General features: G+C 37.2%; 1 protein-coding gene across 5 annotated transcripts in view; it reads left to right on the top strand.

Annotated features, from left to right (window-relative positions):
* Nucleotides 1-26,272, top strand: part of gabra3 (gamma-aminobutyric acid type A receptor subunit alpha3) — a 137,330-nt gene that overhangs the window by 98,301 nt on the left and 12,757 nt on the right. For all 5 annotated transcript variants that reach the window (XM_030154007.1, XM_030154004.1, XM_030154005.1 and 2 more), the window contains 5 exons: nt 12,354-12,574; nt 16,070-16,152; nt 18,813-18,956; nt 23,071-23,223; nt 25,784-25,989. In XM_030154007.1, coding sequence (XP_030009867.1) covers nt 12,354-12,574; nt 16,070-16,152; nt 18,813-18,956; nt 23,071-23,223; nt 25,784-25,989 — 807 coding nt within the window. The remainder of the gene's footprint in view (nt 1-12,353; nt 12,575-16,069; nt 16,153-18,812; nt 18,957-23,070; nt 23,224-25,783; nt 25,990-26,272) is intronic.

The raw sequence follows: 26,272 nt of genomic DNA, 5'->3' as shown, positions 1-26,272 counted from the left end.
TTCTTTTTTTTTTTCCCCCAAAAATGCCTATCCCTGCTTTATGACAGCTGTAAATTACCAAACATCAGACAGCTTTGTCTCTGTGATGCCCACATTTGCATTATACTCAAAAAACGCATGCACCTAGATGCAGCTTCAGGCAGAAATTACCATAGCTGTAGGTTTTTAATCATACATTATGATCACCCACACAATGGAAAACAGCCTTTACTGTTACAACGATAAATTATTTTCTGTCTCAGATCCAACTTCTGTGGGAATCATTTGTTTATTTCTGTGGCGTCCATGTCTGTGCGTAGGGGTTTTTAAAAATGCATTATGTTTTTACAGACTTAAATGAATGCATAAACATCTTCACTTGTAGACATGCTTGTTTGCCAAAGTCTGATTCCAGCTTGATATTTCTGGAACACAATGTTAAGGCTCTGAAGTCACAATGAAGGGCTAAGATATGTTTATGCCTCAGAGCTGCAGAGGCTGGTGAACACCGAAGATAATTGGAGTTGGTATGGGATTCACAGCTCATTGCAAGTCTCACACAGGTTACAATCCCCAGCAGGGAAAGGTGAACCGCACACAAGAAGCAAAGCGAGAGAGAATAATTGACAACAGGAGAGTAAGGAGGACTAGTAATTAAGGCATTAATCAAATCTTTGACTAATCATTACAATGCCCATTCTATGCAGAAGTTCACAAGGACCGAGACTAATGGATACGCCGTCTCCAGGAAGCGGCCAGTGTCGTGGCTACACCAACTAATCAGTATGTCAACTGCGTGCTGCTGCGTGTTGACAAAAACAAGACCGCCATAGCTATTATCACACATAACAAGGCTGCACAATAAACTGCGGGAACAGCTTTCTCGTACAACATAAGCATAAATAAAACAAATTAAATAGTCAATTTGTGCAGATGAAAAACAAATGCTGTAGATTAGATACAAAAATAAACACTGGACAACCAATTACAGAGTGAAAATACTTGTGGATATCTATTAGAACTAGGCAAACTGCACCATTTTCTGTATCTTTTCATAATATTAATTAATTTTCAATGATTTGATCAGATAAGACCATTACAGTGATCTCATCTGATCTGATTAACCAGATAATTCACTGAAATGCAAAGCAAAAGGTCTGCATAGTATAAGATAAGATAGCTGAAATACACTGTAGAGTGCACCCAGAACTGTAGAGTAAAACCAAATTAAAACTAAAATGTGATGGCATTATTAAAATATGATGTAATAACTAAATGTTTAGAATTTAATGAACCCATTAATTCCAGATAAAGGCTGCATTAATATTCTATCGTATATTAGACATAACCTTCCTGCCATTACCAAGGAAGCAGACACAGTCTCGTTTTTTAACATCTAGACTCATTTAGCCCGGTCTACTGTACATCCTACCTTAACTGCCACTTTATCAGCATTGCTGTCCATTTTATCTCATCAGTGTCTCAGGACATCAGCCCCACTATTGTTTTATTCTCTCCACCATCTGCTCATATCCTCTCCTAGTCAGCTCTGTCCACTGAGGCACTTTCACATTAGCAAAAGCAGACATTTCCTGACATGCTTGTTCTTTTTTTCTTGCTTTAGGATTCCTATTTTTATCAATGCATTCTTCATCCAGCGAAGCACTGGTGTAACAATATTAGAGGGTTTATTTAAAGTGCTCAGTTTACCCCGATTAGAAATATTGGATTAATTTAGTCTAATTTCTTTCAGATTTTTTTTTTAATCTCTCGTGCATAGAGGTGCATCTCAATAAATTAGAATGTATCAAAAAGTAGATTTTTTTTCAGTAACTCATTTCAAAGAATGAAACATCGTTATATATAGATTCGCACACACTGATATATTTCAAGTGTGCATTTCTTTTCATTTTGATGATTATAACTTAGAACAAATGAAAACCCCAAATTCAGTATCTCAGAAAATTTGAATATTGTAAAGAAATTCAGTATTAGAAACTCACGGTGTCACATTCTAATCAGATAATTAGCTCAAAATACCTGTAAAGATTTCCTGGTCCTTTAAAGGGGTTACATTTTACTAAACCCACTTTCATTAGTCTTTGGTTCATTTATTTGTGTATTTGGGGACCCTAATAGTTTGAATTTGAACCCTCCAGGCGCTGCAAAGTTACCTTTATTATCTTTTAGGCAAAAATCAAGTTAAGACTTCTAACGAATATTTCTCCGAGTTTGCCATAATTGTTTGTCAGCAGCAGCGGTTGTAGTCCATACTGAAAATGTGTCCAAATTTCGAGCCGATGACCTAAAATGTTCAGTTGTTGGTTGAACAGGACAGAGCAGCACAGTCAACAACCTGGAGGGGGTGGGGCGGGAAGTGATTCATTTGCATTTAAAGGGCCAGCGCTCAAAACAACCTTTCTGGTGTCATTACTCAGGAATAGGGTTGAAGATGGACCTGTGGAGTTGAATTAATAAAGAATTCAGACCCATGCATAGCATTTACAGTATATGTAAACCACAGGGAAATGTTTTAAAATGCATAATTCCATTTAAAAAAGCAAAATATCACTCCTTTAAATGGTCTGTCTGTCTGGATCAGTAGGCTACACAATCAAGACTGCAGACTTGACAGTTGTCCAGATGATCATTTTATTTTCATTCTTTAACCTTTGTTTAACCAGATTAAAAAAAAAAAAAACAAAAACAATAATTGAGATTGAGATTTTTTTTGCAAGGGTGCCCTGGCCAAGAGGTCAGAAGCACACACCAAGATGAAATACAGGTTAAAAGATCGGTGATAACAATATATTTAAAATAGTAATAACCCAAAGCAATAACATTTTTAAAGTGCAATGTAGTTTAGGTCCCCAGCAAAATTTTACAGATTTGGTTACAATCAGCTGACAATTAAAAACACAGGCAACGTCCAAAGGATTCTCTCCGTCTATAAGACAAAGCGAAAAACTTGAAGTGGACTGAGTTCTGGTATTTTTAGCTCCGACTGAAGAGGATTCCAGACAGAGGGGACAACAAAACCGAGGTCTCACTTCCCCCGTTTCAGTTCAAACCCTGCGAACATTCAGATAATAAATGTCACAAGTCCGTGTGGATTAATGGTTACTGGTTCTTTAAAGAAAAAAAGATAGGTATGGAAACAACCCAAGAAGAGCCTTGTAGATCAGTGGCAACCAATGAGTATATCTTTGGGAGCTCAATGAAGGCCAAGGATACATTACACAGGTGAGTGAGGGGTCTACAACCACTGGTAAATTGTAAGTACAATGATAAACAGTGTTTAAAGATTGAAGACATTTTGTTGAAGCACTCATGTACAGAATTTTTGCTATTATAATTTAAGATGCACCTATATTCTGATCTACACTGTCATGTTTGAATAAAGCATTAATTAAAAAAAAATATGAATAGATTTGTAATGTAAGTAAATCTTGCACTGACCCTGTTACCAAACCTGATTTGAATACCATACCAACTTTATTTAAAAAGCACTTTAAAAACTTTACAGTTGGCCAAACTGTGGTACATGAATCATAAAACAAGGGAATAAATAAGTAAAACAGTGATAATGCAAGATGCAAAGTGGGCTAAGTACAACAAAATACAACCATCATAAAAACAAAGACAAAGTCAAATCTGCTAAAAACAACAGGAAATCTAAAAATTACAAAAAAAAAAAAACCCTCTCTCACTCACTGATTAAAAGCCAAGAAGAAAAAGTGCATATTTAGATGTGATTTAAATAGAGGCAGAGACTGAACATATCTAACTTCTAAAGGCAACTGGTTCCACAGCTTAGGGGTAGAAGCAGAAAAGGCACGGTCCCCACTAGGGATGGGAATCGAGAACTGGTTCTTTTTGAGAACCGGTTCCTAGTAGCTCGATTCCTTGGAATCGTTTGCCTGCCTGCTTAACGATTCTGCTTATTGATTCCACCTTCGTTGTGCATGCGCGATGACGTCACACATACGCTGCATTGTTTTGGTCAGAACGTAGCCAACATGGCGTTGAGGCAGAAACGGTCTAAAAAGACGACACCAGGTCCACTTACTTGGAACACTGTCAAAGCTTCCATGTCTTCAAAAGGGTGGAATCCCTCCAACATCCTCAAACATTTGTCCACAGCATGTGAATCATTTACAGGAATGTCACATATTTGATAAGCTACTTAGCGGCGCTTGTGAATGTAGCGGCAGAGTGAACGCCGGGCTGGTTCCAGTGTGGACAACAAAGGTCATAACTCCTCAAATACAAGTTTCCGAAGGTAAGAAGGGAAAGGAAATGAGGTACACAACAACGGGAGACGAGCCGAGTCGAACTGGTTCCACGTAGTAGAAATGCGACAATAGACGAATTAGTAAAACGTCTTTAGTTTCACTTTCACTGTACGCCCCCCCACCCCCCCAAACCGGGCCCGGCATCATCTGTTATTATTATTTGTACACATTGTATATCTTATATTTTCTGTGCAGAGATGGAAATATAAAAGACAGTTAATCCAAAGACACCCGTTTGTACTGTTTATTTCCCTCACCCAATGAGAATCGATAGGACAATCGATAAGGAATCGGATCGATAAGCAATACTGATAATTGACTCGGAATCGTTAAATTCTTAACAATTCCCATCCCTAGTCCCCACGGAGCTTCTTTTTAGTTTTTTGGGACCACAAGCTGCAACTGAGAGTACGACAGGGGGTGTAGGGGTGGATCAGGTCAAACGGTAATGAGTGATAATGAATGAGTGTGATGGAAAATCATGCTTGTAACTCCAGTAAACGACATGCTCTTATGGTTTTCATCTGCTTGTCTGATGTAGGTTTATTACATTAAAACCTTTTGAATAGATAACGATGTGATATATAATGTATGCAAAGAATTACAGATATACTAATCCCTTTGTTCTTTCTAAAGAGTCAGTGGGCTGCAATCAGATGTCTCCACTGTCTCTGCATCCTAAACATGCAGTTCTCTCATGTTTGGGACCTAACAGTGACTTTTGGCGACGTAACTCCACTCGCTTCATCTCTCGAGTCCAAGAGAACATTTGCACCAAATTTTAAAACAGTCTGTCACACTATTCCTGAAATAAACCCTCTTATGTGTGGATGCATTTGTCTCAGCCTGTATATTGATTTCTATGTAGAAGACTCCAGTCAGATTTATGTGAAAATCCTTATGCTTTCTCCTGAGTGCCTCAATGCCTCATTTCTGCTCCTCTAGTGACAACACGAGCTACCATTAGCTTAGAAATAAATGACCGGCTGAACACACAAACATCACCGAAGCCCACAAGCGTGCATAAATATTGCATATTGTTTCTTTAAACGATCAATTATAAACATGGTGTACTTGTACATTTTCTTGGTGGCCTAGTTAATCTTAAGCATATGCTCAATAACCATCAAGTCTCATTTGTCTCATGGGCTCTTCTATACCTTACTGCTATTATGTAAAAATAATATGATTAGAAGAAGTGGTGAAGGAAAACGACTTTTTTCCCCTATAACCCAGCTGCTGCTAATTACAGTAGTTGGTACAGTGAATCTACTCATCACCCTCAGCATTATAAAAAAGTCATTTGAAACAGTACTGGTGGGTAGACGCTCCTCTCCATCCCCTCTGTCAAGGAGAAATCAATCACCCAGTCAGCCCTGGAGGAACACCAGCTGGCACTGGATCTGATTGTGCCATTTGGCCTTGTGGAGAGATTGACTATACTTTTCTGCATTCATGTCTTTCAGTCTTCAAATTAATCCCTGTTTTTGTAGGACTTCCTGTCCAAAAGAAACAAATGATGGCCTCACTCAGCTGAGCCAAACATCCAGTTGTCGTTTTATTCATTAGTGGACTTGGGTTGAGATGTTGGCAATGGATCACATAAAGAAAAGGCACTGTGAAAAAAAAAAAAAAAAAAAAAACATTACATAGGCACAATTGAGGAAATGAATTTTAAATGCTCCAGAGCCATTCTAGGCCAAGATGAAACAAACTAGAAACTTAGTCAAAGACACACAGGACACACAACAATAAATCACCATATGGTGTGTGTCCAAGTGTCCACGTTGCTGTGTTCATTCGTCATTCTTCTGACCTTGAATTGTTTGTTGCTTGTTCTGAGCGTGTAATTCAGCCAATCTTAGTTAAAAAGGGAACACAGTATTATTCTTTGAAACATGTCTTTTCTAAGACACAAAGAGAGGTTAGACAACAACTCAGAATACTGAACATACACTCTTAACTAAAAAACAAAATCAGACAGTGTTTGAAGTGAAATACTTTTCTCATATTTATGCTGTTATCTGTCCATCTACCTCTCTGTGGGCTTTATTAAAAGGACAGATGCAGTGTAATTGTTTTCCAGTAATGTATGTTTGTGGGCCATCAGTAGGTCAATGGCATCAATCAGCAGACATCCTGCTGATGAGCTGAACAGAAGCTTTACACCTCCCCTGGCTTCCTGTTGTTAAAGCCACTGAGAAATTACTTTATCATTTTTCTGTGTTGGGATGAGGGGGTTCACTTAAGAACAGTCAGTTCCAGCTCACTGGTGAGGTACAGCAAAGAAGTCACTATGCAAGCCAAAGCCAGAAGACACGTCTGGCAGCCTTTTATTGATTACCAATAATGTGTACTGTTGCATGAGATACAGACAGCTCACTTCCATCTCACTCTGATGAAGGCCGCTCTCATTCTGCACAGCCGCCATATGCAGCTGATGCACGAAGACTGTTGCTACGACACCGACTCCTAATGAATGAATAATGTCAAATAAACTCCTTTTGACTGTTTACTTCCTGCATTCAGTTTTTATTATTAGAGACTGAGCCTGAAGGGAGAGGCCCTTTCCACTAACTCACAGAGAGAAGAGTAATGTGCTCTCTAGCGCCACCTAGGTACATGAAAACAGCCCTAGTGGCCAGTAGGAATGTTGTAGAGACATGAAACGAACACCAAGCGTTTTGTCTCATCAAGCCCTACAAATCATATGCAGACACCCATGAGCTAACTCCAACAGGAAGTTGGCAATTTGCCTTTCAAAGTAAAATGCTTGCCCAAAAACTCCCATTCTTCAAAAAAAAAAAACACATCTTCTCTGATGCCTTTTGTTGTAACACCTTCTAAATAGCAACGAAGATAGAGTAAACCCTTGTCAAAAAAAATGACCTCGCAATTTTGTCATTGCTGCCTTAGTTTGTTTTTTTTTTGTTTTTTTTATGAGCCCTAAAAGTTGCCAAGCCTATGTCACCCCTCTCATTCACTCCCATGTTAAATTTCTCTCACTAACATATTTGACAAACTCCACATTCCCACAATCACTGCTTATTCAGTTCTGACTTTTTTCCACATATTATACATTGATATGTTCACACGACTCACCACAAGTCTCACATGCAAGATTTGGAGATAGGATGTACAGTTATGGATTAACAGCAGTTTGTTTGAGGTGGTTTCATAGTTAACTTAACATGGACTCCGATGTCTCCTCCATAAGTAGGAATGTCAAGTTTTCATTGACTGTGTGTTTTGTCTTTTCCAGAAAATTCCACAACAACACATGGTAGAGGGGTGGACAAGAGATAGGCTTACTGTCTATTATTATTACCTCCTCCAAGTGTAACAGCAGAGGTTATGTTTTCATCTGGGTTTGTCTGTCTGTTTGTCTGTCTGGTAGCTAGATAACTCAAAAAGTTGAGGACGGATTTTGATGAAATTTTCAGGAAATGTTGATACTGGCACAAGGAACAAATGATTAAATTTTGGTGGTGTTGGGGGGGATTGATCTGCCTTGGCAGAGGTCTGCGCTCTCCGAGTGCTTTTCTAGTTTATATATATATGGATTTAGTGAAATCCCATCTTGTCAGCGTCATTTGTTCCAGACACAGAAACCACAGTTCTTTTCTTTCTTGCTAGTGATGTTCAATACCAGGGATTTCCTTTCTGATCCAGAGTGAAATTCAGGCTGGTATTGGCGATACTGATCTGATACTTTGTACAAATACACTTAATGTCTGGAAAATCTTAAAAAAAAAAAAAAAAAAGTGTGTTTCAAATCATAGTTTCATAAAGAATATAAGACATGGGAGTAAGTATTGTTTAATTATTCAGAACGATTATAAAAATGAAAACTTACATGTTAATCCATACGGAAGCAGATTGCATTCACACAAAAAAATAAGAGACAAGAAAACTGAGTTTTTCTGAATTAACAAGATAATTATCTCATTAATTCGGAAAAAAATAGCCAATTTTTTTTGTGTGTGAATGCAATACGCTTCCGTAAATCCACGTTACATTAACGTGTTAACATAAAATATGAAAATACTGAACATGCAACACTTCAACAAAAGGATCCAACAAAGACACTTTCCCTTATTCACAAGTTTTTGTTAAGGAACAACAGCATATTTACTGTATTCCCCTTTAGTCTGTTCCATCTTTTGCTCAGAACCTCTCCTGCCTTTGAGAAGGCTCTCTCTGCTGGTACAGAAGTGGCAGTCATTCCCAGGTATCTTAGGGCTGGGAAGGACTGACTGAAGTGTGACGCAGTACACACATACCCAGGCAGAAGAAGTAGTTCCCACCACTCACATATAATTTGGGCAAAATCCCAATAGTTGAGCTACTTTCCACTGCGTTCCTGATATACATTACCTCAAATGACCGAAGTATCAAAAGTATCAATATTTTGATTTGTGAATCTCTAGAGTGTAAAGATCTGTATTGGAGACATCGACATGTCATTATTGTTCTGCACATCACTATTCTTAATTGGATCTTGTCCACAGGTCGTTAGTGCTTATCAGGTGCACCTGCCATGTTTCTCCTCACCTGGCTGTAATTTCTCAGCTGAAGTCTTTAAAAGGAGATTGTCCCTCCCCCCTCAGTTTGCCCCACCCCCCATCCTGACCACTGACTCCCATTTTAAATACTGATAGACTCAGTGGGTGATTGACCTCTCTCCAATTCTACAGAGTCCCTAGCAACCCTGTAGAGCCCATAGCAACTGTGTGTGTGTGTGTGTGTGACACAACTACTACTATTACTAATCCAACCTGCACAATAGAAAAAACTCTCTCTCTCTCTCTCTCTCTCTCTCTCTCTCTCTCTCTCTCACACACACACACACACTACGGTTTTTCCAAAATAAAAGCCTTATTAAAATGGCTAAATAATGAGTATTAATAGTTTTCCCCCACTTTTATGACACTCAAGTGTTTGTACAATTTCAATTCATTCAAACTGACTCTCTCTCACAGACACACACACACACACACACACACACACACACACACAGAAGGCTTTTTCAAAATAAAAGCCTTATTAAAAATGCTAAATAATGAGTATTATTAACTTCCCCCACTGTGCATGCACATGCACACACACACACACACACACACATGCACACAGTAGGGTTTTTCAAAATAAAAGTCTCATTAAAAATGCTAAATAATGTGTATTAATAACTGTATATTTATAACTGCTAAAAAAAAGCATGGATGGGAGGTGGAACCGGGCCAGAGTGCTAGGTCCCGACCGATGCTGCTTGCAGCTTTAATTTTGTTTTTTTATGCGTTGGTAAAAACACAAGAATGACACTGCAGCTTAGTAATTCAACATGACACAGATATATTCAAGCTTTACTGAAGCTAATCTGTGTCTCAGACGATTGTTATGCTTTAATACTATATTGTGAACATAGCTGTAATGATCCTCTTATATAAAAACAATATATTTTACAAAGCAAGCAATACATACTTAATGTGTGTGTCATTTGTACCCGGTACAAAGAGGATGACTGGCACTTCTTGTGTTTTAGCTGCTGAGATTTTTTTTTTTTAAGAAAACAAAAGGCAAAACATGCGTCACATCTCTACAGCTGCCAAAAGTAATCATTTAGATAACAACTTTGCTCAGTTATTATTAAATACTCATTTGCATAGTGTGAACTGGCCAAAAACAGAGCGAATCGAAAGCCCTATTCACACATGGCTAGTATTACTTTCAGACCTCTGATACTGTGATAATTGCAAAGGACGTCTGTGATCTTAATCCGATGCCAATCTGCAATATCCCTAATTTATGAAGGAAAAATTCCACCTACAATACATTGAACAAACACAGATGTCCAGGGATGATATTTGTCCTGTCCAAGTTGTGACTTGGAGTGTGTTGCAACATTTTTAGATGCATCCACACATTTATTCTGCCTATGTCCCTGTTAAGAATTCACACACCTACAATTCACAGAAAGACCAAGCTCAAATCCTGCAGATGGATGACATGCATGGCAGCATGCAGTAAGGAACATTATTCTCTCTTTTGACAGGCTCAACAGTTATTATGTGGTATCTTATCAACAGTGAGCCTTGACTTCGTATCTGGAGGACAATGTCAGTAAACTCACACATCACTTATCCACACAAAATACAGACATGGGTGATTTCCACAGATGGAAATTAGCTTGCAGCTAAATCTGGAGGACCACACCTTTTTTCTCTGAGATTTGTGTTTTTTTTGTATGAGGTCGCTGTTAAATAAAATAAACTAAATCAAGGCACCAGGTTATGCTAGTCCCATGTGCAGAGGGTTTATGAATGTCTTCACACTTGGAATCAAACTATAGTGCATATTTCCTATTGGCAGCTGTGGACACAGTAATCACAGCAAAACAATAAGTCATCTCTGACCCACACAAACACCCAACTACAGAGTGTACTTCATAAGTTTGAGCTAAATGGACAAGGACAAGGAAATCTTTATTATCCTCGAGGGGCAATTAGTTTTGCAGCCCAGTAACAAGGTGTGGTTTCTGCTCTGTGTTCAATTTCACATCCATGTTTCTCTCACAGAATTATGCACTAATCATGGATGTAATAAGAAAGATAAATATGGTGCTCCAATTCATCTTTGCTGCCTGTTCATCTAGTGGCCACTTGTGGGAATGCAGTGCCCCATAAATCATTTAACTATTAAATCACAGTGACCAAAGAGTCTGTAAAACCAACAGAACCCCTACAACTGAAAAAAGGTCCTCTGTTAAGTCAAACTTTAATAACGTGGAGTCTGTGGAAGACTATCCTGCATATTCAGTGAACTGCATCGTGGAAATAACCAGAAATACTATGGGATGCCTCTATACTACAGTATGTGAAACATACATGTGCAATTCATTTAGATTTGTATCCCTAAATAGTGTTTTCTATTTTTGTATGTCCATTCTTTTAAAATCTTTTATGTTCAACACTCCTGCCATTTTATTTTTGCAGTACTTGAAGTCAAGGCAACAAAATTTCCAGTGATGTATTTTGGTTAACTCCGATTTAGTCATTAGTGTACATAAACTGGAGCTGAAACAGTAATTTGATTACAATTTTCCTGAATCGAAGCTTTGTTTCCTTAATTTCACTGCCGCTAAACATTGGTTCCGCTGTTGTGCTTCACACAGACCTTTATTCTGAGGCGCATGAGGCCAGGATCTATACAATATGTACCATTATTATTTGTAGATTGATATTTTGTTTCCAATCTCCTTTTACTTTTATACTTTTTGTGGTTACTGTTTCAGCTGGTTCTGAAAAAAAAAAAAAAAAAAGTTGTTTGTCATCTGCAAACATGTCAGTTTCACATTTTTACCCTGCCCCCCAAAGGGGAGGTAAGGGGTATTGTTTTTGTTTCAGTTTGTTTCTTTGTTTGTTTGTTAGCACTCTAGCAGCAAAACTATTGGTTGACTTCATACCAAATTGGGTTTATAGATTGTCAGTGACCCAGAATAGATGTTATTATATTTTGGGAAAAGTAGGTCAAAGTTAATATTTTTTATGATTTTTTAAAATCTTTTTTGTCCATTTTACTTATAAATGACAACTTTTCAAATGTCTATAAAAACATCAATTTTGTTTCAATTTACTTCAAACCTGGCACATATGTAGAGGCAATTGATATGCTGACATCAGCACACACATAGACATGATGACATCAGCTGGATTGATGCCAAAATACGCTACAATACGTGTGAAAGGCGGGGTTTGTTGTACCTGGTTCCACGTGTTAATTTTTTTTTCGCCCGTACAAACAGTCATTTAATTGAATCAAAGAAAATAATCAATAGCTGCAGCTCTAAGTGTAAAGAAATGAAACCAAGGGGAAAAACACTCAACACTCAACTAATTCACACCAGAACAAACAAACTGTAGGTGTGGGGGAAAAAAAGAAAAACACAAAGAATACGTAAAAGGTGTCCAAATGAAATGATTTACACTGATAGTATGTGCAAAGTAGTGCACTATAAGGGTTCATATTTACAACTGTTCAGTGTCATTATCATTATCACTCCAATCCTTCTGTCTCCCTCAGGAATACACCATCGATGTCTTCTTCCGTCAGAGTTGGAGGGACGAGAGGCTGAAGTTTGATGGGCCAATGCAGATTTTACCGCTCAACAACCTGCTCGCCAGCAAGATCTGGACTCCTGATACATTTTTCCACAACGGAAAGAAATCCGTGGCTCATAACATGACAACTCCTAACAAACTGCTACGGCTAGTTGACAACGGCACTCTTCTGTACACAATGAGGTTAGCTGATGTTTCTCTTATGCGGATGTTTTCACTTAAAGACTGGTATCACACAACGGTAGTCAACCAAAGGGAAGCAAACAGATCATTAAGTGTTGAAAGAAGTTAAGCATGAAGGTTTGGTGAGCAGATATGGCAGTTATGTAAATCATTTTGTCGCTGAGTGTCACAGAACTGACAAGCAGCCACTTTTAATCAGCCACACAGTCACTTGATTAAAGCATCGCTATTGTTGTGCCTTAAAAACACTGGTAATAGTGTCGACTGCCAAGGCAGTCACACTCAGAAAGTATAATTATCTTCAGGATAGCAATCACTGACAAGGAATGATACTTTAAGCAGGAATAAGTAATGGCTTAAGCCCATGTAGACATACATCATTTAAGTTAAACAACCCTTTTCTGCAGCTTTGTTTCACAGCCTTGAAGCCGCCTAGAAATAGAAAAAATAATAATTCATATGATGCTCATCCCCAAGGTCAGTATTGATTTTCAAGGGTGAACATGAAATGGTGAAAGAATGCAATTTCGTGGTCCCACATGAGTAGATCCGACGCAGTGGCAATTCTACCAAGGCCAAGAAAGGCATCTGTGCTCGAATGGGAGTATCACAAGGATCGTCTTGTTTATATTACCAAGTAAATGTGTAACCAGAGGATGAATGATAGTTTGGTAATGCAAAATCTGAAAAGTCTCATTTAAATAGAGGCAAATAGGCATTGTGGAACCAGCTTATTAGTCATGGAAGTACAATTTTTTATTAAAGTTTCAGAAGTTGTTGTGTACTGGGCTCGATTCAGATTCTGGGGTTTATTAAGAATTAAAACTACTAATATTCTTATTTAAATAAGCTCTGTGAAATGTAAAAGCTAGTATATAATAATACACTTAATGATGATTACTAAAATGAATATTTAAGTGTTCATTTAAGGCCTTAGCTCTGTAAAATATAAGATGGGTAACTTTTACATTTTGCCTGAGCCCACTGCGCAGGTATTAGGCTTTAAAAAGTACATCCACCCCACTTTAAAGATGTGTGAGGTGCGTCTCCTTAGTATCATAGTTTGACTGACAGTCCTCACTGAACACATGTAAATCCGTTTAATCAGGACGTCTGCAGCATCTGAACTGACAAATGCTCCGAGGGCCTTCATTCTGCAGAACTGCATCATTATTTTTGATATGAGGGAGCTGGTACTGACTAACAGAGCTGATGCAGACCTGCTCTTTTATTATTCACCCTCACTTTGCCTCAAGTTATAGACTATCCATTTATGAAAAGTTAAAAACAGAAACGTCCTCATCCAAGGTCTGTTGTATCATCGATTGTATGTAAGTTTTATATTCTGTTTGTTCATTTGTCTTGGTCAGGTCTCCCTCGAAAAAGAGATTTTATCTCAAGGGACTTCCTGGTTAAATAAATAAAAGGCAGTGATATTTCTTCTTAATTAGGACACAAAGTAGTATCAAGTAGATGAATTCAGGTTCACATATTCATACTCATTGCTGTTATGAACAAACCCTTAAAAGCATAATGTTCATTGTGACATTAGCAACAGCCTTGGGATGCATTAACCTTAAAGACCTAAGAAGCTGCTGGGGATTCAGAGCATTAAAATGTTCAATAACTTTTGAAGCCATAATCCTATCAATACGTTTAAATAATTCAGGAAAATTCAGTTTCTAAGCTTTTCATTTGCATCAGAAATGACCCATTTGAACATTTAGAGACTCAGTAAGGAACATGAAAACAGTCATTTTCTATAAGATTCACTACAAATGATTTTTGATTGATGGTTGTAGTTAGGCCTAGTTGTATTTACATTAAGTTATTGATATATTTTGCTGAAAAAGTCACTTATTCAGCAATTTTCTCTTTTTTGATACAATAACCTTTGAATTTACAGAGTTTGTAATTAACATCTACATTATCAGTAAATTAAATATAGGAAAATACTTTATTTTCACAAAAAATGCAGGACAATATTAAAATAAAAAATGAATAAATAGAAAAAATTAATAATTTAGAAGTTGGCACAAAAATAGTTCTAGGTCTTTAGAGGTAAAATATAAAATACAGTCTCCTCTTAAGCTGTGTATTCTACTTGAATAGAAATACTGTTGTATTTTAAACAAATTATTTTTAAGTAGCAATATCAAATTGGATAATGTTACAGATATTGGTATTCTTTTATCCTTGATATCTTCTGTCAGTGTACAAAAACAGCTTCCTTTGCTGTAATCATGATCAAAGTTAGTCTAATTTTCATATCTCACTGTTCTAATGTCTATTTATTAACATTTTGCCTTTGTATCAGTCAAAATGTCAGCACAGCTTAAACACGAGATGGATTTAGCCAATTAGTTGGCAGTTAAGCGCTGTATGATACGCGGCAATGCATTTGCACACATTTGATTTATGACATGCAATACTCATACTTTATATGAGCTCTTTATCGGTAATTAGGCAGCAGCAGAGAGGAGGCAAAACAGTGAAAAAATGAACCCAGTGTATACAGGCATTCACAAGGTGTTAATTATCAACTATGAGTCTGGTTCATATTGAACAGTAACGTGTGAAAAATTCTGCAACCTGAAATTGGGTTTCAAAACTGAACAATTTAATGTGGTTATTTCGTAATGACTTTAACAGGGTTATACAGGTTTATAAGCCTTGTAAAATTTGTACTGGTGCATAAAATAAACACTGTATATTATAGTTATTAAAGTTTCAGTTCAGCTTCATTGCCCGTAGTGGATAGTTTGAGAAATGAGAGGACAAGGAATTGAGGACATTTATTTATTTACTCATTCCTTTTGGTCAAATTACCCAGTTCTGGAACTAAAGCATGTACTACAAATGTCTTCAGTGAGTCACAGTAACCCAGTTTGTTGTCCACTTAGTCCTCTGCAGAATGGTTTTATGGGATGCTGCTTTGTTTGAACTCAGCAAATGTAATCCCCATGTCGATTAAACATGTATGAGTGAGATAATATGCACCATTTCTCTGTTTACTTACTGAATGCGTTTCACTGCTGGGCCATCTGACCCCATGAAATAAAATCTGGTGCAGTAGATTTTCTTTGTTTTTTTACTTTGGAAAGAGGAGACAAAGTAATATTTTTCTTCATACTCTTTATTTAAATTTGCATACCATCCAGGGGCTATACTTAATACGCATCCCCTCGTTTTCTAAAGTATGAAGTCTTTCACGTGAACACAACTCACTTGCAGATACCTGACTTATTTCTTCTGATGTTTTCCTGCTTTATTTGAACATATATCAAATTTATAATTCATACCATGTTTATATGAGTTATGACTGAGTCTGAGCAGAATAGACATCTTCTCAGGCCTCATGAAAACACACGCTGGATATTTTCATTCCTGACATGTGTCATGATGAGTTCATAACGTACACCTCCGCTATGCCGCAGCCTGACTGATTAGATATTTTCTCTCCTTGTCTCTCTTCGTCTAACCCCCCCATATCAGATTGACCATCCATGCCGAGTGCCCCATGCACCTGGAGGATTTCCCGATGGATGCACACGCCTGTCCTCTGAAGTTTGGAAGTTGTAAGTCAGTCCAGATGGTTAAAAAAAAAAAAAAAAAAAAAGACTTTAACACAAGTCCCACCACAGAAAGAGAGCGGCGATTGTTCTCTGCAGGTGTCGGGCACCTGTCCTGTGTTATGGAAGAACTTCAGAGAACTCAAACTGCACTACACACTAGAGACTTGGTACTAAAGGATACCTGTCGTGCTCAAAAGTTTCTGAAATCAGTTAGATGTCAGCGTGAAGAACAAACTGGGTTGAAAGTTTAGGGTAGAATATCCTGTAAAAGACTGCATTCATTTTTAAGGATTCTAACCCAGTCAACAAAATAAACTGGCATTATTTTATTCTGCAAAGCACTAATGTGTATAATCTTAATATTTCTGAACACATTTTCAATATATTTTAGTGTATAACCCATAAAAACCAAAACAGCTGTTGACGACCAAAACTATCCACTGATCTAAAAAGTTTATTACTTGTTGATCCATTAATTCTATCAATACATGTAAATAATTGGTGTAAAATGCAGTTTGTCATTTTTTCATGGTCATCAGATATGACCTATTTGGACGTTCAGAGGCTCCGTAGTTACCATGGAAACGCTGTCATTTTCTGCAACATTGATTCACCAGTAAAACACATGGAGTTTGTTCAATGACAGTGGATGGAGACACTTGGTATATGTTAAGTTAGTGATATATTTAGCTGAAAAAGACACTATTTCTTCAGTTTTCTCTGTTTCTGATATAATAACCCTCACCTTTAATCTGAGCTTTTATGAACATCTGTATGATCAGTCAATTAAATAGAGGAAAATACCAGATTTTTACAGTAAAAACACAAAATACAGAGGATACTGTTGTAGTAAATGGTGAAAAATCACTTAAGAAAAGTTAAATACAGAGAAAAAATTATTTTGGAACTGCCACATAAGTAGCACTGGGTCTTTATGGGTTAACCCATGGTGGTGCTTTGAGGCCATAATAACAACAATCATGTCTCACACAAATCATGTTTGTATAGAAGCTAGGCTGGGTGATCAAACCAAAAGATGTTATGACTACTTTTTGAGGTCGATTCACAATCCATGAGCTGAATCACAAGTTACTCACTACAAATTGTAACCAAACTATAACAAATTTTACCTTGTTTCTGGAGGCTTAGGCTGTGCATGATGAAACATTTGGACCTTATTGTTACAATATTTTGACATGAGCTCCTGAACTAAACATTCATCCACATTTTCTGAACTGTACAGCTATAGTTTTAATTACCTAGGTTACTGTGGCATAATTTGTCAGGCCAGATGAAAAACGTTTTGCACTAAAATAACTCTAAATCCTCTGTGTGAATCAGAAACACATCATATATTATAGTTCAGAGCTGGTTGAATGTGTCATTTTGTCAATATTCCTTCAGCAGCCGCAAAATGACAGTTTTCGTACACTTTGCAGAACTTTAGTATAGAAAGATGCCACACAGTTAGGAGCTGACTGAAACATGTTCACACAGCCCCATATGGAACTAAACTGCAGCTGCAAATACAGTAGGGTTTGTTATAGAGATAAAGCCACTTACTTTAATGTTCATGATATTAACATATATTCCTAGTGGCAAAAATGTCCGTAAATTGCTCATGTTCTTTGTTTTAAGTCAAAAGAACCAGCAGTTAATTTACAGTACCAGGTAGTTGCTAATGGCAGCATAAATAAACTGTTTACGGTTAGGTTTAAGCACTGGAGCACTTGGTTTCAAGATAGGAAAATGCCTGCACTTGATTTAATACAAAAAAAAGTCTGCAAAAATGTGACCTCACAGAATATTTGATATAAACCAAAACCATGATGGTGTCCTAACTCTGAGCGAAGCATTTTTATTGCCTAAATGTAAAAACTTTTAAACCCACTACATCAGGGGTCTCAAACTTATTTTAGTTCAGGGGCCACTTACAGCCCAACACGATCTCAAGGGGGCCAGACTAGTAAAATGATATTCAAAAAGGAAAAAAAAAAAAAAAATACAAGATTACATTCTGAAAAGCTACAAAGTATCCTTTAAAAATTTGAATAATATGAACAACCACAAACAACCTGAACTTTCTTAAGACAAATAAGTACAGTTTAACAATATTACGTCTCAGCTAATCACTTAAAGATCACAGTAGATTTACAAAAGCACAAAACACTCACTAGCAGGCATAATATTGGTAAAATTGGACTTACTTCTCTTAAGGCATTTCAGATTGTTCATTGTTCATTTTGTTAAAAGATAGTTTGTAAATTTAAACATAGTGATTGAATTTTACTTATTTCCATTAAAACAAAAAGAAAATTCTCATTATTTATAGGTCATTATTGTTATTATTTTAATGGTATGACCCACCTGAGATAATTTTGTTCTGTATGTGGACCCTGAACTAAAGTGAGTCTGACAACCTTGATTGTTAATATCTTTAGTGTAATTTTTGCATTTCACAAATTCATCCCACAGGGCTGTTTTGATCCAAGGGTCATATGTTTGACACCTCTGCACTGCACCTTATCTACTGAAAAGTGGCAACAAAGACACAGATCTTTCAGTGGTGAACCCATGATTTGCAGGAACACGCCAAAGCAACATTCTGGACTCCACTGGGTATATAACTTTTTTAATGTATTTCTGTCTGTTTTGTTTCCCAGATGCCTACACTAATAATGAGGTGATCTACCTTTGGACCCAGGGGGATGAGCGGTCTGTGGCTGTGGCCGAGGACGGCTCCCGGCTGAACCAGTATGACCTACTGGGCCACGTTACTGGCAAAGAAACCATCAGTTCCAGCACAGGTACAGCAGACCACACAGTAAAACTATTGCTTTATACCAGACGGTAATATGCAGTACACTAAAAACACAATCAGATTTGGTGTGTTTGGACAAGGAAAAGGTTATATCTACACCAAAACAAGATACAGTACAGGGATTTGTTTGCTGCAGTGCACCAGCAGGTCAGACAATCAGATTTTTGCAGCAGTTTGACAGCTCTTGCAGACACACCAAATGTTTTTCCTGCCAGCTTGAGTCCATTTTATCGGTGCACAGTAAAACAAAATTAGTGTTTGGTGAGATGAAAAACCTGTCTTTTAAATATCAACTCCCTCTACTGTAGTTTTTCTGCATAATTTGTATTAAATTAAACTTGCTCCTTTGTTTTTTCTTGGCATATACAGTACCTGCTCTTTTTTTTGCAAAACAGTCTGCACGTTTTGCAGTTTCTGTCATTTGGAGTCAGCTTCCATTATTTAGGTCTGTCACAAGAATGATGACTGCTAACAGTTTTGGGGAAACTACTCAGCATGTTTACAAAGACAATACGAAGAGTTGTGCCAGAGGTGAAACTATCTCCGTTTTGTTTAGGTCTATAGTCCAGTCAACTTTAATAAACACTGAATTACAGGAAATTCTGCCAGCCCACACTTTTGATTCGAAATGTATTTGATCCTAAATACTCCACTGTGAAACTGCTGCAGCAACCTTTTATCTGTCACATTCAGTCAAGCCTTTGCTTTAGTCTTACTTTTCCCCCATGAGCCTTACATCTTGAGGTAGCACTTAAACATGAAGGTTGGATACTGAAAACAAACCAGTAATAATAAGGTAATTTATGGTTCTGCTGCAACTGATAAAACATTAAGTCACTAGGATTACTAAAAAGATTTATAAAACACCATGGTATTTTCATAGATGCATCGGGAAAAAAAAAACATTTCCGATGTGAATTACATTAAAGGGGTTATATGTAGTATTGATATTATATCTCTGCGGCAGAGGGAAGTCACATACCAGAAGACACTGAGGATAAAAACCACCAATGAATCAACCCTATGTATCCACAGACTGTATCAGTCATGGAATAAAGTATAAAGCTCATTGTTTACACACATCTGTATTATGGGATCATCAAGTTGTCTTCTTCAAACTAAAACTCAAAGACCAAAAATCAAAATAACACTGTCTTATAATCTTCCTATGCCATGTAAGCTGATAGTTTACATTATAGCTCTGTTAGATTAGCTCTGATTTTTTGCAGAAAACAGCCACAGTAAAACCACTTATCACCTCTGTGTTCTTTATGGTTTTTGTTGTAAGTAACTACATTAAAGATCTGTTTGGAGTCGTCCAACATATGGCCAACACAGCAAAGATAATAACATCACATAATAACTTTATGCATTCATAAGCTTCATAATCAAACTCATTTGTAGAGAAATGCTGTGATTTCATCCTCAAATTCTATCCTTTTCATTTATAGCTGTATCCAATGGGGAAAACAACAACAGTACTTCTAGTTTTTATCACTTTGTTGCACTCTTTGAATCTAAAACTTGTTTCTTAGTGGTTCTTGTCCCATCTGATTACTTTCTGAAGCTTTGGTCAAAGGCCCTGTGGCATTAGTTTTTCTTGCTATGGGAAACTGGCAGACTCACTACTCCCTCTAGTGGCCATATAAATTCAACTGCCAATCAGTGTAAAAAAAAAAAAAAAATCATTTCATTTTTGTACAATCCAGTACACTGACTTCTTTGGCACAGCTTTGGAGCTCATTAATGATAATTTTAGATCTTTTTTTTTTTTTAAATCTGAAAGCAGAGGTACTCTGTATAGCCCCACTAAGCATTAGGTAACAGTTTAAGACTGGAAAAAATGCTGAGGTAGAGATTACAGAAAACCTCTAGCTAAGAGGTTGCTTCAGAGGGTCAGTAGGTAATTACTGGAGGAGAGCATAGCTTATAAGTGAAATACTGCTTTCCATTTTGAGAGAATTAACCTCTGCGGTGAAGCTCTATGCTCACGCTGCTCACATGAGGTGAGGTACAAAGTCACTGAGATCTGTCAAGCGTCGACTGTGTTTGGAGACCAAGCTGACATCAAGCATTGTTGGACTGCCCTCTACCTTTTTTCCTCAGGAAGCAAAAACTGACAAAAACAGCTGTTGAAATAATTGCACTTGTATAACTCAAGAGAGAACATTTTGCTTGAGCTCATTTTTATTGTTGTGGTGCTCAGTGGGATAAATTCCTAAAGTTAAGTGAAGTACTCAGGTATTCCAGAAGAACAAGACCGACTCAAAGTCTGGCTAAAAGTACCAAAATTCAAGGTGGAGTCGAGATGTTACTTTTCATCAAATGCTTTAACTTCCAAATGCTAGAAAATCTCATTTCTACCAAGACTTTAAAACTTGATGGTGTAGAGAGTGAGCAGAGGGAACGGGAGGATTTGGGCCAGTTCAGCTCTAGTTAGAATCTGCTCTGGAAAAAATACCTCAGGGAATGATGGGCTGTTTTTCTCATATCTTTGCAACACAGATTACAGGCATGGCAATGAGAGCTGGTGCTTAAGGGAACTGCGAATTTGGTCTTTCTGCTGCCATCAGTGACCAAATCTGTGCTGGAGGAAGTATTCAATATGAAGGGGGTGGAATGATGCAGGCAGAGATTTTTCACATTAGCAGCAAAGAGATGCACATAATGTAGAGGCAGTATGTTGCACTTGACTGTGGCAGTTATAACTACATTTGATTTTAGTTAGGGCAAAGCAATATTACCAAAAATATAACTATACTAAAGTCACTATTTATTTTAAGTTACAGATTTGTGTTTCTGAGTGAAAGTCGCCTCTTAATTTGATTAAATTGAGATTCGAACATAAATTACAGGATTCCTGAGTGTTCACTACACTTGTCATTTAATACATCCAGATCACGATGTATGTTGAAGAAATTCCTACAAATGTTGTGAAAGTTGGTTAGCTGTGGTTTTAAAGTGTTCTTATTTATCACAAACACTTACCAGCCAGCAGAACATTTCATATATACACCATAGAACAAGCCAATTGTCACCATACAAATTGTTGGAGTCAAGCAAACTAGACTACTCCTTTACAGGCTTATGACATACATGTGCAACAAATGAGGCTTCCAGGTCCTATCAAAGCTAATTCTATTAATCATTTGATGTAATCATGTTGCAATAATTAGCATTACAGATACATGGACTGGTAGCCCTAGTTCAATGAGACTAAAGCTCTTTACAGACTGGTGGTATGTTGTCTATGTGATTCTTTTGTATTAATGTGTATGTAATATACAGTACTTAGGCCAACATTAGGTCTGCTGGTTTAGTAAAATTTTAATGATCACATTTGTATTTCTCATTAAAAACAAGTTTCAGGGAAAAACAGCTTCAATAAACCAAAGTTTTAGTGTTTAGTGTGAGCTCCCTCTGCACTTAACATGTCTTTAACCCATTTCCTCAGAAAATAGATGTATTGCATTAATGTTCTAATGTTTTATCCCAGATTTCATTCAACACATGTCAGATGTTTCCAATTGTTTGTGCTGCTTCATGTCATGGGGTCAGGGATCACATTAGTTACTTTAACCTTTACAAGTTAATTTATTTCAGTTTTTGTGTGTGTGTGCTTTAAGAACATGTACATATTTCTTGTGTTTTCTTGTTGTATTTGAAGAAAAGAGAATGCGGAACAATTACATAAGCTCATTTCAACCCTACAAAAACAAAGCTAGTCTAGACTTTTGGAGGCAAAATCATTTATTCATCATGCCTCCGGTGTCTAAAGACCTTTATTCCAATTAACGTGGCAAAAAACAGCTCTCTCAACCATAATGAATGGTAGCTCGGTATGTTTATATTGTATGGTCATATGGTCTCACATTGATGTCAGATGGTTTCATGGTTTATTTAAGGGTAACAATCCTGTGAGCCACAGAGCTCTGATGACGCACCGAGCACCAACTAATGCTAATGTCGTAGCTTTAATAATTATGACTTTGAATATTTCAGTTCATGTTGTTCCCAACTGGCCATTCCTCTATTAATAATTATGATCCTGTGTGTTTCTCCATTTCTTTCTATGTATCTCTCCACTCTCCCTCTCTCAGGAGAATATGTAGTGATGACAACATATTTCCATTTGAAAAGGAAAATTGGCTATTTTGTGATTCAGACCTACCTCCCCTGCATCATGACTGTCATACTGTCTCAGGTCTCCTTCTGGCTAAACAGAGAATCGGTTCCTGCGCGCACTGTATTCGGTGAGTGCCATATTATGTTCTCATTCAACCCAAAATCCACTTAATAATTCATTGAGAAGGGCTGGCAAATTGGGTGACTAGCAAAACAGACCTTGCTGAGTATGTGGTTATAGGAAAAACAAATGTTCAGAAGTGTATTTGTTTGTATTATCATATGTGAAAATGACATAAAGAGAAGAGGCTTAAAAGTGAAATGTTCCGATTATCATAATGAGGTCGAAACAAAAAGCTGTACACAGATCCTAAAGGAGTACATATGTAATTACAGCTTCTGTGAACTACTTAGTTCTCAAACTGAAGTAGAAACAGAGTGGATGAATATCAAAGTGTTCAACTCTTTAACTTGCAGCGTCTCTGGTTGTTTGAGGTTCACAATTAGTGCTTTTTGTTTTGCTTTTTTTCCCCCTGTAAAGGAATTTCAAGAACTTTTTCTTCCATAATCAATTCATCATTTGGTACAGAAGATATCCTAACCAAAGAGATCACTCTACACTAAATATTTGCTCCATTTTGTTTGTTTTTTTTCTTTGATGAATCAGCTAATCATTCCACCTTTAATGTTAATATTTTAAGCTAGGTTTTGAAACATTCCAAGGTTTAATCCTCGTCACTTATTGTCACCAGTCAGTGAATACTACAGCAGACAGTTTAACCTATCCAGACTCTGACTTCAAAAACTAAATCCTAATGGATAATATTTAGATGCAGGTAAGGCTGTACAATATCCATTTTACTGTTTGTTGCGTTCGCTTGTTGTACTCAGCCGTGTTAGTCTCCTTGTGTACCGCGAATAATAATGTGGAAACACATTATTATTAGTATTATTATACACATTTGATTTAATCACCCAGCACACTTCATGTTAAGAACATTGCGTCTGTTTAGAATAGCCAAAGATGAGACACGATGTGCCCTTTCTGTTCATCTTTTAGTTATTGTTTTGCTGCACAAGGTACAAAAAGGACCCCTTCACCCCTGTGTAGTTGTGTTTGTGGAATAATTAACATGTAGAATGGAAATGAAGCATCCAGCACATGGAGTACCATACGTAGTACAAAGGACATTGAGTGAAATGCTAGATTAGGGGTCATTTTAATCACATTGTTCTGGAATAATGACGGCAACCTATCAGTCCACTCTGAATTCACATGTTCTTTCAGCACAGAAACACTGAACGCCCTCAATCGTTTCTATCACACATGAAACTCCATTTTTAGAAAACAATTTCCTCCACATGAGCACAGTGACTGTAATCAATATAATTTTCTCTGTGGAACGATTTAGACACTCCCTGAACAGTGCAGTTCACCGCAGCCTTCACACCTTTGACCATTTGTTCTCACAGAAATGAAGAAAAATTTGTAATAAAGATATTTTAGTGAAATCTTAACAGTTTTTTTTTCTATTGGCCCATGAGAACTGTACTACTAATTATTTTGTCTATTTTTGGTTCCCTCACAATGGCTTTTAGGTTGTATTTTACAGATATGGCTTCAAGGGTTTATAGTCCCACATAATTAAGTTCAGTGCCTGATTTAAGTGTATTTATAGCAGAATATCCTTATTGAAATTACAAGCTGCTCTGAGTTTTCAAATTGTCTGACACCAATTTATCACCAGCCTTAAAATATACACAAAGCTCTTTCTTCTGTGAAGAGTGAATAACTTTATTTTGGCCTTATTATGCAAAATGTAGCACCTAAAAATAAAGCAGTCTCAAAGAAAGTAAACTGATACCCATCAATCTTTTTGTCACAAATTGTAGTTATTCATCTATGACTTTCTGTACTGGGTTGACCTCCCTGTTTTGCAACCAGAACAGTCATTTTAGGAACCTATTGTAGTCTGTCTACACCAGAGGAGACAGGTTGGACAGATGGGTAGCCACAGTCCTCTCCACGTTTCATTCCTGATGACACTGAATATGAAAGCCAGGGTGCATAATGAGCTAGGAAAGTTTCTCTCATTTGCCAGTGGAGTCATTTCCAGATTAATTAATTTTAGTCAACTGGGGCCTTGTCACTTTCATCTGTGTTGTAATTCAAGATGTTCACACGAGCCAACCTTTGCATGAAACTTGTCAACTTGTCTTTTTGTCTCTGTCTGTAGATTAATTGAAAGCAAATTGTATTTTCTTTTCTTCTGTTCATTTTTTTTTCATTGCAGAGAGTTTAAACACTGCGTAGCTTTACATGGACAACATAGTGTCATTACTTATGCAGAAGTAGTCAAAACTAACATCCATTACAATGCTCAGTAGCTATGGGAAGCGATCTGTGTGAATGTGCAGGAATAGTCAATTTTGTTAGCAGTATGGGGCCTACCTTCCTGTTTTAATCATTAGTTTCAAATGTGAAGCTCTGCAATGCAGCAAGCAGTAGTTAAAAAGTTAGTTTTCATTTGTGAAGCTAAAGAGGCAGTTAAGTTAAAAAACCAAAAAAAAGTAGTGTCTGAAATCTCTGCAATGAAGCACAGTGCTTAGAGGAGAAACACAAACATTGTCTTTTGCATATTTGTCACATAGAGGTTCTCTGTACTGATGTTTTGATTTTATCCTCAGGGGTCACCACTGTCCTAACCATGACCACCCTGAGCATCAGTGCTAGAAACTCCCTCCCTAAGGTGGCCTATGCCACCGCCATGGACTGGTTCATGGCTGTGTGCTATGCCTTTGTCTTCTCTGCCTTGATTGAGTTTGCAACAGTCAACTACTTCACCAAACGCAGCTGGGCATGGGATGGGAAAAAAGAGGGCATGGAGATAAGGGTAAGTCATTCTGTTCTGAAATTTTCAAAATTAAGAAAATCGTGGATATGACACACACAGTTGCGCTTTCATTTCATTATAAAGAATCAAAAATGAATAGTGAAATATTGGCAAACCAAATGCAACATACTTCAAAGGGGAATGTTTTTTCGAGGTGGGGGTTATCACTCAAGTTAGTTATTTCCTGCTAATGCAATCCGAGTTTAACCGTTCATGTTTGCTTTCATAACCTTATGAAAAAAAGTTCCGAAAGTCCTCATTCTTTTGAGGAGTGATGAAGGCC

The sequence above is a fragment of the Sphaeramia orbicularis genome, chromosome 14 (assembly GCF_902148855.1).
Source record: "Sphaeramia orbicularis chromosome 14, fSphaOr1.1, whole genome shotgun sequence".
NCBI lineage: Eukaryota > Metazoa > Chordata > Actinopteri > Kurtiformes > Apogonidae > Sphaeramia > Sphaeramia orbicularis.
The sequence above is the reverse complement of the archived record's forward strand: the minus strand, read 5'-3'. Positions and strand labels throughout refer to the sequence as shown.